Raw genomic sequence first — 15447 nt, forward strand, 5'->3', positions numbered from 1 at the left:
GATGGCCAATGCAAAGAACCTCATGAATAATTGATGTGCATTTAAATGAGTCAGCTGATTGTCACAGTTAACATCATAAAGTTATAAAAGAGAAATTAATTTGAGAAATGCAACAACACAAGCTCTTGTTGTCATTTAAACTCACACAAAATAATGATGGTTCAAAGCTAACATAGTGACAGATGTAAAGTTGTGTTAGCTGAACGGCAAATACTTGGCCAAAATGATGAGGATTTTCACCGAGATGAAACCACCAAGTAGCTCTTAATTCAGGTGGTCAGCACTACAGTCTGCTGAGCCGTTTATGGTAAAGTTGTATGGTGACACGCCCGGCATTTTATTTACCAAATTGAAGGATCTCTGGTGTGTGAACATTCACTCTCTGTGCTGTGAGCCTGATCTTAGACTGAGCTGGCAGAAATAGCAGCACCATAATCATGCCTCAGAAAATCAACTTGCTCAAAGAGAACATTAGCATAATATTGTTTGATTCATTTGTTCTTTTTTAATGGTCTGATATTACTCTTCTAATGCTGCAAAAGAAGGTTTGTACAATAGTAGCTGGTTATCAGGTAATTATTTTTACTCTACACTCATTGTAGTATCAACAAGAACATTCATTTATTAAGCGATAGAGATTAGGCTTCTGCTGTGTTATTTTTGTAATACTGAATAAATTAATAAGGCAAGAGAATCTCTGAAAGTTGTTGTACCAGTGTCTGATATAGAGCTACTGTAATTAAATTTTCTCTCGGGTGCAGAGTACTCGCTAAGATTACTTTTAATGGTTATTAGAAATGGTCAGCGAGGACCTGGCCGTTGGAAGCTGCTTGAAAAATTGTGAACCACGTCGATCAGCTGGTCCCATGGCAGATTTCAAACCAATTCTGGGTAACTATAATTCTTCCTCTATGACACATTATTATACACTTTTATATGCAATTGTTTAGGCATTAAATGTTCGACATGAAACTGAAGTGTTTCATGCAGAACCAGTGGCAAATTTCAGCATTATCACAAAACTGTGTTAATGTTATGTGCACTATGAAGACATTACGTAAAAATAAAGGCACAATAAAACAGGAAACCAAGAGAAATGGAGTTTTATGATTTATTTATTGATGTCAAACTATCCACACAGTGTTGAGAATGACGGTGGAAACGCAGCAGTGTTAGATGACTATAGAAGGATCCAGTTTAATAGCTGGCCATGGTGTTCTGCAGCCACTGGTTGAAGAGGCAGACCTGTCAATAGAAACAGTGAAAGATAGATTAGTGCAAGCTGCCTGAATAAATAAATAAGAATAAATAAGAAGAAAACTGAAATGTACATGATGTGTATGTGGAACTGAACTATTTCAAATACAAATATCAATTTGTTTTACCTTGGCGTAGACACCGGGATGGTCTCTCTCAGCACATCCGTATCCCCAGGAAACAACACCCTGCAGCTCACCGTTGCACACAACAGGGCCACCAGAATCACCCTGACAACAAAGCAGTTCAATGATTTAAATAAGTTATTAAATGGATAGAAAGATGTTTGCAACATCCCTGGAACAGCCGCTGATGTGCCCACTTTAGGATTTGTGTGAATTTGAACTGCTCCATACCTGGCAGGAGTCCTTGCCTCCCTCCAGGTATCCGGCACAGAACATGGAATCGGTGATCATTCCAGGGTAGGAGTTATCACAGTCCCTGTCGGACAGGATGGGGATGTCCAGGCACTGCAGCTTGTTCCTGTCAGCAGCTGAATTGAGTAGACAGAGCATCATATTAGTCTTTAAAATAACCTCCAAGAAAACCAAATGTTAAAGCTACATTTTAGATCTTACTCACTGGAGCTCATGGTGTTGCCCCAGCCGGAGACTTTGCACATGGTGCCAGCAGGAGCGCAGCTACTGGGCAGAGCCACAGGCTGCACGTACTGGTTGAGGGTGGCGGGCTTGCTGAGCTTGATCAGCATGATGTCGTTGTCGATGGTGTAGGCATTGTAGCCGGGATGGCGGATGACGCTGGAGGAGCTGATGAACTGCTCACTTCCCTCGCTGATGCTGATGTGGTGCTCTCCCAGACGCACTTCAATACGGCTGCAAAGAGTTTGAAGACAGCATGAGCACAATCACACATATAAAGACTAATTTACCGGAATCAGAGCTTTAGCCGTGGAGACATGAGTATTTCTGTGCACTTACGACTTGTAGCAGTGAGCAGCGGACACGACCCAGTTCTCGTTGACCAGGGAGCCACCGCAGAAGTGGTAGCCGGAGTTCAGAGACACCTGATGGGGCTGAGAGTAGGGTGTGCACTCATACCCTCCGACGATCTTGTCGTCCTCCAAGGCAACTGAAAAAAAAAAACACACAGGAAAAACAAACATAAAGTGTTGGACTAAATATTTTAAAACTCAACTTAGCAGCATATTCAGTGTAAATAGGAGGACAAGCTTACAAGCAGCTCCAATGAGCAGAACAAACACCAGAGACCTCATGGTTGCTGAGTGATCTTGTTGATGAGAGAACTTCACCTGCAGCCCTGGTTTATATAGGAAGGTAGGTCTGAGCTCTGCCTATGAGGACACCTCCCTCCGTTATCTGTGACCAACCAGTGTCCTGGACAGAAACTCTCTGAATGATGGAAAAACAAACAGTTTTTTGTGCACAGGGTTGGCCTTCTTCCAGATATGCAACTGAAATGTCTGAATATTCTTTGAAGCAAATTAGCTTTAACCATATTACTGTAAACAGGTCATGCTGTTGGAAACATATTTTATATAAATCTTTGGAAAAGTACAGCACTCATGAAATGACACTTTTACATGTCTGAAGATCATAACTTCTGTCATAACTTTAGGCCAACAGATGGTATGTTTTATGTAGAATTTATACTCTAGCAAAAGTTATCTTCACAGATCATGTTGTATTGTTCATTATTTTAAATAAAAAACTGTTAAAATTTAGTTTTTTATACTAAATTAATAAAGGGAGAAACTATTTTTTCCAAACATATTCCGATTATTCTCTGCTTTCCCGTTATTCTTTGGAGTTGATAGTTACTATATTACGTTGACTACAGTGTACTGTTGGACTGTTTACATGCCACCTAATTAATTCATTAGTCACATGTCAGTAGTATCAGCGAATCAGTAATAACGGTGTTCCTAATGCAAATCTACTGATGTGTGACTAAAGCATTATCTATCAAAAACTCCTAATTCTAATGAATTAGTGAATAATTAAAAGGCTGATAAATTAAGTTGATGGATTTTATTTGAAAAATGTTATGTAGTGCCAGAAATGTGTCTGGCCCTACAGCAGCTGAGTTACTGCTGTTTACATTACTGATAGTGACTGCATGCACTGCCTTGGAAGTGAAGGCATAATGTGAAACCTCCATCTGTTCCAGCTGACTGAAACATTAGCAGACTCCCCGAGATGTGCGACAACTCACATCTGATTTTGAACAACTCACTTTAAAATGTGTTTTTCGAGCTACTGCAGAGGGAAATGAATGAGCTCCCTTTACAGTCATAAAGTCTCTGATCTTTTTTGATCGACCAACACAAAGAGGTGAATAAGTGGAAGGACAGAATATTTTCCTTTTTTTCTGAAATACAAAGCATGCATTTCTATTCCGACACTTTTACTCTCACTTTAGATCATGTGCAAAATTAGTAAATAGAGTCTACATATTTTTAGTTTAATTTCAATATTAATGCAGGTGATCTGTGAAGGAAGGTGTTTTTTAAAGCTCATTAGGGAAAAGAGGACCAACTTGTCCTTGAGAGAAAACCCTGGGGAAGACCTGAAACTTGCTGGAGGGACTATATAACCTGTCTGGCCTCAGAACACCTTGGGATCCCCAAGAATATTCTGGAGAATGTCGCTGATGAGAGAGTTTTCTTCCTGGACTTGTTGCCCCCGTGACCAAATCAAATACAAACAATACATGGATGTATCATTTTGCTTTAAATTCACAAACATGCCACACTACTTAGATTTAAAGAATGTTAATCCAAATCTGAATCCACTAAGTGACTCTATTAATGCTCCACAAGAGCTTTTAATCTTCCCAGGAGAAGAACAGAATCCCCAGATTGCAGGTCTTCCACAACACCATTGAGAAAAGGCCATTTTAAATCTCTGTTCAGTAAATCAGCACAGACCTCGATCAGAAAGTTCCTCTTGTAACGCAAAGTCCCAAAGAGGGGATGCTCTGACTTCACAGGAAGAACTCCAGCAGCAAAGCACTAAGACACCTGCCTTGGAAGTATTTCCACATCTACTTGATGCTTCTATCCTTTGGCAACTCCAGAATAGCAGCAAATCAGACCCTCTCATGTAGTTTGTTTCCAGAGCCCATACTGAGTTAAAGTGCGCCCAACTATATGTATTTTGGTATTACTTAACTTCACCCGCCATTTTCACCGCTTTCCTAGCAGTGAAGCGACACTCCATAAGCCGAGGATTAAACCACAAGGTGATCAAATGTTACCAGCCCCGTAAAAAACACTTGAGGTGGAGACTGAATACGGAGCTGAAGTATTGTATGACACATGAAGGTTTGTATGTATTTGAGATTGCCAGCTAAAAATAAAAACCTATTTGAATTTGACCCCCTTCCACAAATACAGCGTTTCAGATACATTATAGTAAAACCATATGTGGAAGTCAAAAAATGTATCGGTTTTAATTTTTAATTTTCTACTGAACTGTATGTTGGTTGAATGTCAAACGCATGGTAAGTTTGTTTATGTAGCACGTTTCAGTCAAAGGATCTGATGATATGAGAGTACTTCACTTCATTATGTTGTTTTACCTAAATGTTTTGTAAGAGCATGATATTGTCCTGGTTTTTACTTGAGTAAAATGCTTTCGCTTTTGGTTTTATTTCTCACCATTACTGTACTTTCTAAAATAGGAAGGAAAAAAAGAAAATGCACAAGCATGTCAAGACCTCCATGACTGCGGCTGGGAAACATACAGCTGTGAGACGCTGTTTCCAGTAACGTGTAAAAATAGAGATGAAATTCCTCTGTGCACTGTGAATGAAAAACTAACAACAAAAGGCAACACAAATATAGATTTTAATAGAATGTATATTTCATGTAAAATTTTACATTTAAATTCATCAGACTGAGAAACTGTAGTATTTTTTAATTCATTTTCAGAACTGTGTATCTGTGAACTGTTTTTTTTTTTGTGCTCTCTAAATAGTATGACTGGTTGACTTTTCCATGCAATTTTCCAAATTTACTTACACATCCGTTTATAGGTGGTATTTGAAATGAGTCACTCAATTATGACACCGAGCATGCTCAGACAGCTAAGGCAGCGCTCCCTAAGAGTATAAATGATGTCTACAAGTGAAATCTTCCCATCAACAGGAACACAAGGAACCATGAGGTCACTGCTCCTCTTCCTCCTCATCGGAGCTGCTTGTGGGTGCACAGTCTGTTGCCTTTTGTCTGGCAAATGAACTTTATCCAACATATCTGTACTTCCAATTTAATAGCTAAGATATATTATATCTACCTGGGTGGACACAAAACTTTACTGGTTGTTGATTTTTTTTGTTTTTTTTTTGTTTTTTTCAGTTGCCTTTAATGACGACAAGATCGTCGGGGGTTATGAGTGCCAACCTCACTCCCAACCCCACCAGGTTTCTCTCCACTACGGTTACCACTTCTGCGGCGGCTCCCTGGTCAATGAGAACTGGGTCGTTTCCGCTGCTCACTGCAACTTTGTGTAAGTTCGCCGTTGCCCTCCTGTCCTTCTAAAACTTTAGGTTCAATTTGCTGACGTTGACCTTTTTATGTCCTCTCTCTCTGTGTCTTCGCACCGTGTCGTTTTGTTGTATATTGTCAGGAGCGGCGTTGAACTGCGTCTGGGAGAGCACAACGTCGAGGTCCACGAAGGAACTGAGCAGTTCATCAGCACCTCTGTTGTGATCCCTCATCCCCAGTACAGCCCCCAAACCATTGACAATGACATCATGCTGATGAAGCTGAGCAGGCCCGCCACCTTCAACAAGTACGTGCAACCCGTGGCTCTGCCCACCAGATGCGCTCCTGTGGGTGTCATGTGCAAGGTTTCTGGCTGGGGGAACACAGAGGACCCTGGTAAGCTTCATTTTATACCCTGGACTCACATTTCTTCTCAAATTTACAGACACAGTTTTTAATTTTTATTTATATATGTATATATTTTAGCCGTTGATAATACCAAGCTGCAGTGTTTGGACGTCCCAGTCCTTTCTGACAGTGTCTGTAGAACCTCGTACCCTGGAAAGATCACCAGCTCCATGTTCTGTGCTGGATATATGGAGGGGGGGAAGGACTCCTGCCAGGTATTTAAATTAATTTGTGTATAAATGACCATATAATCCCTGCTCTAAAAGAGCTTCTTAGATTTTAATACAAAATGTGCATGCTCTGTTGGCAGTTTGTTTGAGCTTCAGAGAATTTAAAACTAAATTCAAACACTTTGTCCTCAGTTTGACTCTGGTGGCCCTCTGGTGTGCAGCGGTGAGCTGCAGGGTGTTGTGTCCTGGGGTATAGGATGTGCAGATAAGGGCTACCCTGGTGTCTATGCCAAGGTAACTTTCAAAGGAAAAAAGAAATGTGTGACATAACTGACAACAACTAACAACAACTGTGTTTCCTTCTCTTTTAGGTCTGCGTTTATAGTGACTGGTTGGAGAGCACCATGGCAAATAACTAAGCAATTCAATCAAAGATGTTCTTTCCAACAGCCTAACATAATCTGCTGTTTATGTTCAATTTAAAACACTAAGTGATGAAGCTGAATAAAAATAAAACATCATAAAATTTGAGTCAGTTTCTTTTATTTGCATAAAATAGAACTGCAACATATTTTCCTTTATTAAAACCAAAGTTTTAGGGTTTCTATTTCTGAGTGGCCTTTGGGTCACACATAAACATGTTGGACAAACAACAGTAGTAGATCAGAGCAACTCTGTTGTTTGTGGTATGCATAAATGACATTTTGCAAATGCAAACAAAGTTTGATGGGCAGTAAGAAATACAAAAACCGGTCAAATGTGGTGCACTAATAATAATAATAATAATAATAATAATAATAATAATAATAATAATAATAATAATAATAATAATAATAATAATAATAATAATAATAATAGATAGAAAAAACTTGTTTTGTTGATAAAACCAATTCATTTTAAGAAATAAAGTATTTTTTTCAGACTCCTGTCTTGACAGACTTAATGCCCCTGAACTAGTCTCACTAGCTTACTAATTCAACACTGTAGAAAAGTACAGCAGGAAACACAGGCCTCCAGCCCCAGACCCCTGGGCTGACCACACAGGGCAACCAATGTATGCATGGCAGCGCAGACGAGGCGGAAACAAAAACCACAACCCTTAGGCCTGCAACTCAGATAGAAATAATCCACACCGTGCACGCTGCAAATGCAAAGCAAATATCCACCTGAATGCCTCATCAAGGTCCAGTCCAGCAGCAAAACCAGTCCCACAAAGGAAGAACATCCAACGAGAAAACTCCAGGCAACCCCACGGGCGAATAAAGCAAAAAAACAACAACCAAAAAACAGCCCACAAAGAAAACACCAAAAATACAGCAATTTACCACCAGAGCCCCTACAGCAAGGACTATAGGTGTCATGATTTCGGCACTGTTGCCTGGTCTGATCTCTCATGTCACACACCTGTTCTAGCTCCGCCCGTTCCTCATCACTTCAGATCTGTTCCACCTGCTCTCACTAGTATATAACCAGCTCTAAGACCAGGCAACAGTGCCAGTTTATTTCGATCCTAGTGTGAGACTTATTCCAGCGTTTATTATTCTGACTCCTGATCCTGACCTGTTTTGCCTTTCGACCTCCGAGCCTGCTTACTCCTGTCTGATTCTGTTTGCCCGATCTGACCTCTGCCTGTCCTGACTACCCGCTGGATCTCTGCCCCGTGTACCGAACCTGGAACCGTGACCCGACTCCGTCCTGGATTATCCTTCGGTAGCCTACCTCACTGGCTCTCTGACCTCCTGGCTCCGACCTTCGACCACGTCCCCGACTTCGGCTTCGCTCTACGGCTCATCCTGCTGACGTTTGCTCTCACGGTTCTGATCTCCTGCCTGTCCTCCGACCACCGAAACACCCGCTGCTGGGACTTCATGAGCGGCAACCGCCGCAGCGAATTGACGACCCGCCTGCTGGGACCCACTGGGACTGAACTGAACATTAAGACCAGGTTAGTGACCGACACGTTTGTGTGCAAAAACACCTTCAGATAAGTGTGGTCACTAACCTGCCGTCTCCTTCTGCAGAGGATCCCGCTGTAGACGCTGACGCCTCCCGCTCCGCACCTGATCTAAATAAACTGTTAAACTTGAACGGTTTGTCTGCCTTGAATTCTGGTTCCACCTGTTCTGAGCCTAACAATAGGCTGCAATGACAACCACTGACCAACCCAAGGCAACTCATACCAGGGTTGGCAAAAATCAAGGGTCACTTCACTTGGACAGATTCACAGCCTCCCATCCAGGATTCCAAGGTGGCAAACACTTCAACAACCAAAGGATAGCAATGAAACCTCCTCTGGCTGCAGCTGAGGAGAGATATACCCCACCGTATAGACACTGGGGGCTTGAAGGGGACACAAAGAACCGTAAACCCCCAGCCTATTCCAGACTGCACCCAGAACTGCCCTCAGGGCAGGTTAAGCTAACTCCAAAACCTCTGGCCTATTAGAATAGCAGAAATCATGTTACTCCAAAGATTTCTTAATTAAAACTTGGAATTTCAAATAATGAATTTATAAACTATAGTGTAATAAATGCAGCCTTATAATCTACACTTCTACGAGATGTTAAACCAGAGTTATAGTTCCTGAAAATGGTCTTTTTTATGTTTACAATTCAAGACAGTTTTAACACTCAAGAAGGCATATTTTCAGTTATTTCATAACTCTGTTTCAGTGTTTTATTTGTTTTTATTTTTTATATCTTTCATATCATGTTAAACTAATGAAGATCAACAAGTGTTTGTTTCTGCTGTATATTTTGTACTTTGTGATGTCTGTTTTCAGACTTTACTACTTGGAAGTATGTAAAACTGAACAATAAAAAAACTGTTACTTTTTCTAAATTTGTTTAAAATTTTGTGTTGCAATAAGTTTGTTTTGAATAGGCATGAAACACATCATTCAGGATACCAGGAAGAACATTTTATTCAAAGAAAGGAATGCAAAATATAAAGTTATATATGATAAATTACAATATACATTCCAATGAGGCTCTTTTGTCAGATTAAAAGTAACTTTTGAAAATAACAACCTTTAAGTGTATATGTAAACATATAGCGTATATGTAAATATATATATATATATATATATATATATATATATATATATATATGCGTATAAATAAACTTATGATGTAATCTTCTCTTAAAAGTCATCTTTTGGAGTGGTGGCCTGGGAAGGCTGACAGTTCCCTGGTTCAAAACCAGACTGCCACTCAGGGTCCATGAGCAAGACCCTTAGGTCCAGAATGCTCCTGGGGCGCCACACAGTGGCAGTAAACTGCTCCACAAGAGACAGGTTATATGCAGAGGACGCATTTCATTGAAGTAAGCAAAGTTGCATTGATAAACAAATATGATTATTACTATTTTAATTAGATGTTAATGTGGAGAATCATTATAACTAGGAAAAATAAAGGCTTGAAAACATCAGTCTGTGTGAATAATATATATTTAGCAAAATATTTAAAATCAAAATCCAGAAACATTGTTTCTGTCCGACTTGAAATTGATCGTCACTTACTACAGCTTTTTACATTTATTGTATCAGTTCAACATCATTACGCTGCTATTCTTCTTCTCTTTTTTTACATGTAATGAAATGTATTCAGTTGAATTCAGTTTTTAAAATGTTTATTGATCATTTTTGTTATATCTGTTTATCTGATGCAACATTTTACCTCATACCTTATTGTATGATAACTTTGTTATGCTTTTTTGTGTGAACTTTCTAAAACTCTTTTAGAAATTTGGCATCTTATTTCTAAATCTACAACTAATCGACTGCTGTTAAAAACTGAAATCAACAAGTTTACATGAGACTCAAAAATAAAACTAGTCACACTCTACCAAAATGGAACTAAAGTGAAAGTTCAACTGAAGAAACTCTGCTTACTTCCATCCAATTGGAGGCCGGTCCGCCTCTGTCACATCCAATCTGCTCCGGGCCACACCTCCACGAAGTCCAATCAGCATCCAGCGTTCTACTTAAAAGCTGCTCCATATCATCCCTCAGCCTGCTTCTCAGCAATTGCGAGAAGACTGATCATGTCGGACTTCGATTCGGATGACCCTCAACCCACCTCCATCCCCTTCTCCACCATAGTAGCAAGCTCTACCAGGCTTCGTCAATGCACCTTCATCCTCGTTCCTAACAGACTGCTGTTCCTCCTGGACTCTCCGGAGTTTTTCCGTAACTCCCTCGGTCCGGCAGAGACCGCCATGTTGAGCCCGGTTCTGCCAGAGGTTTCTTCCCAAAGGGGAGTTTTTCCTCTCCACAGTCGCTTCACGCTTGCTCAGCATGGACAGCTCTCAATCTAAGTTATCCTAGCGGGACCAGCTAAAGCTATCGCCTCTCAACCAACTCTTGGACTACCTACTTTATCTATCTCCACTCCACCACCAGTTTCAGACCCGGGGGAAATATCCCTACTCTCATACATCTGTTTATGTATATTAAAATATAAATCAACATTCATGTTTCCTGCCGAGGTCTGAGCGCCAAACTGAATTTGTATCAATAAAACTCTTCTAATTGATTCCCTTTTTCTCTGTGAGTTTTTCAGATTGAACTGTTTCCATGTTTCCTGATAAATCCATTCATATCTTATCTTTGAAATGAATCACCAACCCCGACAGTTCTTTTTACTGAGCATGTTTAGAAAAGCTGTGTGAGTATAGATGGCTGGAGGTGACCATTAGACCACTGCTTTTCCTTTTCCTCATTGGTGTTGCTTGTGGGACTAAAGATGTACTTACTGCTGAGAACTTTGTTATTTTCTACATGTGTCTCCACCTTTGAGGAATTAAGCTACATTACTTCAGTTTCTCCCTTCACCTTTATAATCATAATTTAACTGATGATAATCTAATTTATCAAATGGGTGGGTGGATGGATGGATGGATGGATGGATGGATGGATGGATGGATGGATAGATAGATAGATAGATAGATAGATAGATAGATAGATAGATAGATAGATAGATAGATAGATAGATAGATAGATAGATAGATAGATAGATAGATAGATAGATTGATGATTGAAAGATTACTTTCTAAGGTTCAGTACCAGTTCTTTTTATGTTGCACTGAAAACAAAGATAGAAAATTGATAGAAGTAAAGCCGTATGGACACATAATAATTCTGGTCATGATGCACCCATTGCAGAAAAAACATTTCCTTTTTCAACCTAAATGTATTGGACCATCGTAGAAAGAAGGTGCACGCAAAATTAGACGGCAGAATGCAGCACTTATCTTTATTTGTTTGGCTGAGGAAAGCTTCAAACTAGAATTGGTAAGGCTTTTAACTCCACTCATGACAAAAAAAGGGAGGATAAAAGGGAAGATGGAAATTCTCGTCTTCGTGGATGTTGCAGCAGAATATTGTCAGTCTGGTTCAGCAAAAAGGCCCCAAATGAGCGAAAAAATGGATTCAAAGTGATCTCCTGGAACTGAATACGTAATTTTTTATAATCCTAGGCATTTCTAGAGATTGGTACGCACAAGGACTTTTAAAACACATAATAAGCTTCTTGCTGGGACATCTAAAGCTGTCACTCACTGTGGAATTATTAAAATATAAGATTAACGAAGGAAAACAGAACCATCATTAAACACAAGGTGGGATCCTTCCAACATACTGTTGTTTTATATTATTCCATATAGTCTGTGTTAAACTCTTGATATTGAAAATAAAAACATTTTTATAATACGTTGAGGGCAAATGTATGAAACAAGTGTGTTCTTTACCTTTGGCCGGGCCAGTTTCAGTCATCGCTGTAAGAATTAGCTATGTGCTGCAGAATGCTTACTTGTTCAGCATACTCAAATCGGCTGTGGTTCACTGAATATTTTCATATCAGGTCGAATCTTAGTGGTTTTAGTTGAGTCAGTAACAGTTTTTTAAGAGCAGTGTGGGTATCACCAGGAATCACATTCTTGGAAGATTTTATTGATCATGCTGTCACATAATACATCTTTCTTTTTCTCTCCCACTGGTTCCACTTATAGCTTTTATTACTTTCCCGACTTCTACCTTCCACCACCTCATGACTCTCTCTGCTTCAGTTTATTTCCCCCTTCCTCCAGTTGTTTTGCGAAATGAGATCACAACCTTAACTGTATGTGGAAAGAATCTCGTTGATCCAGGGCATGAGAGCGCAGACTTTGGTGTAAACGCCAGGATAGTCAGGCTGAGCGCAGCCATAACCCCAGGACACAATCCCCTGCAGCTCCCCGTTACACACCAGGGGGCCGCCCGAGTCACCCTGAGCAGGACGCAGCGAGGGGAAAAGAGGCAGAGATAAAATTCAGTTTACGGACCATATTTTTTTCATGTAATAATGCGTAACATACCTGACAAGCATCTTTGCCTCCCTCCAGGTATCCTGCGCACACCATGCGCTCAGTGATCTTGCCAGGGTAGGAGGCATCACACTCCTTGTTGGACAGGATGGGGACTTCCACGCACTGGAGGTAAAACGGGTTGAACACTGTGATGGAGAGAAGACAGACTTTTTGTTTTTAAACTGTAGCACTTTGAGATTGAAGAAAATGAAATGCCTTAGAAATTCAATAAATTATTGTTAATAATTTTTGTCTGACACAAAAATCTCAAAGCATTTCAGTCAGTGACACCTGAATATCGAATTATTCAATATTTTTTTCACATTACAACTGCACACTTTAATACATTTTATTGAGATGTTATGTGATGGACCACCACAAAGTAATACATAGTTTAAAAAGTGGAGGGATTTTTCTTTTCTTTTCCCAAGAATTTGCAGTTTGCCATGTGTTCGTATTCAACCCCTTTTACTCTGATCCTTCAAAATAAAACCCTGGTTCACCAACCGGGGTTTTATTTCATGTAATAAGTAAATAGAGAGCAACATGCATAATTTTATACCAGTATAAATAAATGACTCACTCAGACAGGAGCTTTTTTCTTATTTTTTTATGCACTCACTCACTCACTCACTCACTCACTCACTCACTCACTCACTCACTCACTCACTCACTCACTCACTCACTCACTCACTCACTCACTCACTCACTCACTCACTCACTCACTCACTCACTCACTCATCACCTGCGTTTTTCACCTATTCAGGCACAACATGTAGACTGATCTGAATTCACAGTGTCCCCTAATATTTACATACAATCTTCTTTTAATGAAACATTACAAGAAGATTGTATGTAAATATTGCGTGATTTCTCACAAGCTAATTCTACCAATCCTCCAGTTGTGGTAAAGGATTTTCTTACTTTTTATACTAACATGTCGTCTGTTGCTTGATTGTTGAACTTGTCCACATTTGTTGATGAGGTGAACTAGTTGAGTTAATTCCTTTGTTGGAGACTTGGAAAATAAAATATGTTCTGTCCCGTTTAATTTTGGTTTTGGACCAGTGTGAAAATATAGTTTGGTAACGATTCGATTTTGCAATCGATACAGACGTGCTGACATACTGTGGCTTGAAGTTGCTGTTGTGCTTGAGATATAAGTGGGTGCACACAGCTTGTTATTAGAGTTTTTCCCTAGTTAGTTTTAGAGGCATTTCTCTTTTTGGGACTTTTTCATTGACATTCACCTAAATTGACAGTCCATGCAAAGTGAGTATTAATTAGAGAAGTAGCCAAAAGCCCTGCGGTAACTCTGGAGGTGCCGCAGAGATCCACGGCTCAGGTGGGAAATTCTGTTGACAAGGCAACTGTTAGTTGATCAATTCACAACCTATGTGCTTGTAGAGGAGTGGTGAGAAGAAAGCCACTACTAAAAGAAGTGGCTTTCCTGTTCCTACAGTTCTAATAAAATCTGAAAAAACCGTCAAGGATTTTCCTCCGATTATGCAGTAGTTAGTTTGGTAGGTTGTTAAGTGGATAATTCACAGACCTTGGCATAATACACATGATGAATAAAGCCTTATGAAAACAAGCGGCACCATAAAATATCAAAACAAGCAGCAAATATTTAAGATTTGCAGTGAATACAGCATTTGATTCAGCAAGAGTGCTTGTAATTTAACATCGTCTATGTGCTACTCTTACTGTGACTGAAGCCGATACTACCTCCATGATAGGAATCAGAAATAAAAGCGATTATTTGCCAAAGTAAGGCACATCTCACCTTGATCAGTGTAGATGTTCCCCCATCCAGAAACGACGCACATGTCACCAGGTGTGGGGCATGCTTTGGGCAGAGCAACGGGCTTCACGTGCTCGTTGACAGACACTGGGTGTGCCAGTTTCATCAGCATGATGTCATAGTCGAGGGTCTCGTAATCGTAGCTCTGGTGCCAATAGATGGCATCGACGGCCATGTACTGCTCGGTTCCTTCATGCATCCAGATGTGGTTGTCGCCCAAGATAGCCACCTGCGAAAAGGGGCTGAAGAGGAAGCAAAGAATGCTTGATTATCACTCTGAAAACAGGAGCACTGGTTTGAGGCATTTCTGTGCCAAGGAATGCAGTACAAACCTTTGCCAGCAATGGGCAGCAGAGATGATCCACTGGTCATTAATGAGCGAGCCCCCGCAGAAGTGATAGCCAATGTTGAGGGACACCTGCCAGGGCTGAGAGTGGGCTTCACACTGGTAGCCTCCCACAATCTTGTCATCCAGAGGGACTGCAGCTGTGGCATCAGCAAAACGCACATCCTCTTCTAATTTCTGCACATTTCTTTATCACACAGCATGTTTAGATACTATAGAGACTTTTTACCTGCAGCTCCTAGGAACAGGAAAAAAAAGACATTCATTTTGTGGTTGACTCCCGACTTTCTACAACCAGAGTGAATGCGGATGACCTGCTACCCTCCGCATTTATACTTTACCCTCTCCGTGACCTCCGTCGGATCCCTCCTCCTTCTCGGCAACTTTTCACCTCCACCCTCCTTCACAACCTCCCATATCTCTAATTAGAACTATTTTGTTTTTTTTAGCAATGACCTCAACCAGGCAAAAAGACCACAGAGAATTTGTCTGCTCGAAATATTCCACTTATTTATATCTTCATACATTTTTGGTAATATTGTTGACTGACTCCTGTGTGCAAACAATAAAACAACATGTTTAGTTATTTTGTTGTTGCAGAGACCACAGATGGCTCTTTTCTCACCTCTTTTGGCTTTCACTCAATGAT

General features: G+C 40.3%; 2 protein-coding genes across 2 annotated transcripts; one reads left to right on the forward strand and one right to left on the reverse strand.

Moving 5' to 3' along the window:
• Positions 1-1107: 1107 nt before the first annotated feature.
• On the reverse strand, positions 1108-15113 carry LOC105939648. The gene is made up of 14 exons (XM_036127804.1): positions 15028-15113; positions 14785-14938; positions 14435-14694; positions 12658-12794; positions 12418-12569; positions 8054-8231; positions 5979-6098; positions 5803-5886; positions 2452-2569; positions 2196-2346; positions 1840-2090; positions 1614-1750; positions 1386-1487; positions 1108-1245 (listed from the first exon to the last, which is right to left on the reverse strand). The coding sequence occupies exons 1-14, from the start codon at positions 15062-15064 to the stop codon at positions 1198-1200; spliced, it is 1929 nt and encodes a 642-aa protein (XP_035983697.1). The 5' UTR covers positions 15065-15113; the 3' UTR covers positions 1108-1197.
• LOC105939658 (trypsin-2) lies at positions 5391-6829 on the forward strand. The gene is made up of 6 exons (XM_012881915.3): positions 5391-5440; positions 5597-5747; positions 5868-6121; positions 6212-6348; positions 6496-6597; positions 6675-6829. The coding sequence occupies exons 1-6, from the start codon at positions 5401-5403 to the stop codon at positions 6720-6722; spliced, it is 732 nt and encodes a 243-aa protein (XP_012737369.2). The 5' UTR covers positions 5391-5400; the 3' UTR covers positions 6723-6829.
• Positions 15114-15447: the final 334 nt, after the last annotated feature.

This window comes from Fundulus heteroclitus, chromosome 3 (genome assembly GCF_011125445.2).
Source record: "Fundulus heteroclitus isolate FHET01 chromosome 3, MU-UCD_Fhet_4.1, whole genome shotgun sequence".
Classification (NCBI taxonomy): Eukaryota; Metazoa; Chordata; class Actinopteri; order Cyprinodontiformes; family Fundulidae; genus Fundulus; species Fundulus heteroclitus.

Coding starts and splice junctions, on each gene's coding strand:
- LOC105939648 (XM_036127804.1), bottom strand. CDS start 15,064: ATGAATGTCTTTTTTTTCCTGTTCCTAGGAGCTGCAG. Junction 14,695..14,784: donor GCTGCCCATTGCTGGCAAAG/GTTTGTACTGCA, acceptor CTTCCTCTTCAG/CCCCTTTTCGCAGGTGGCTA. Junction 2,091..2,195: donor GCTGCTCACTGCTACAAGTC/GTAAGTGCACAG, acceptor AACTCTTTGCAG/CCGTATTGAAGTGCGTCTGG.
- LOC105939658 (XM_012881915.3), top strand. CDS start 5,401: ATGAGGTCACTGCTCCTCTTCCTCCTCATCGGAGCTGCTT. Junction 5,748..5,867: donor GCTGCTCACTGCAACTTTGT/GTAAGTTCGCCG, acceptor GTATATTGTCAG/GAGCGGCGTTGAACTGCGTC. Junction 6,122..6,211: donor GGGGAACACAGAGGACCCTG/GTAAGCTTCATT, acceptor TATATATTTTAG/CCGTTGATAATACCAAGCTG.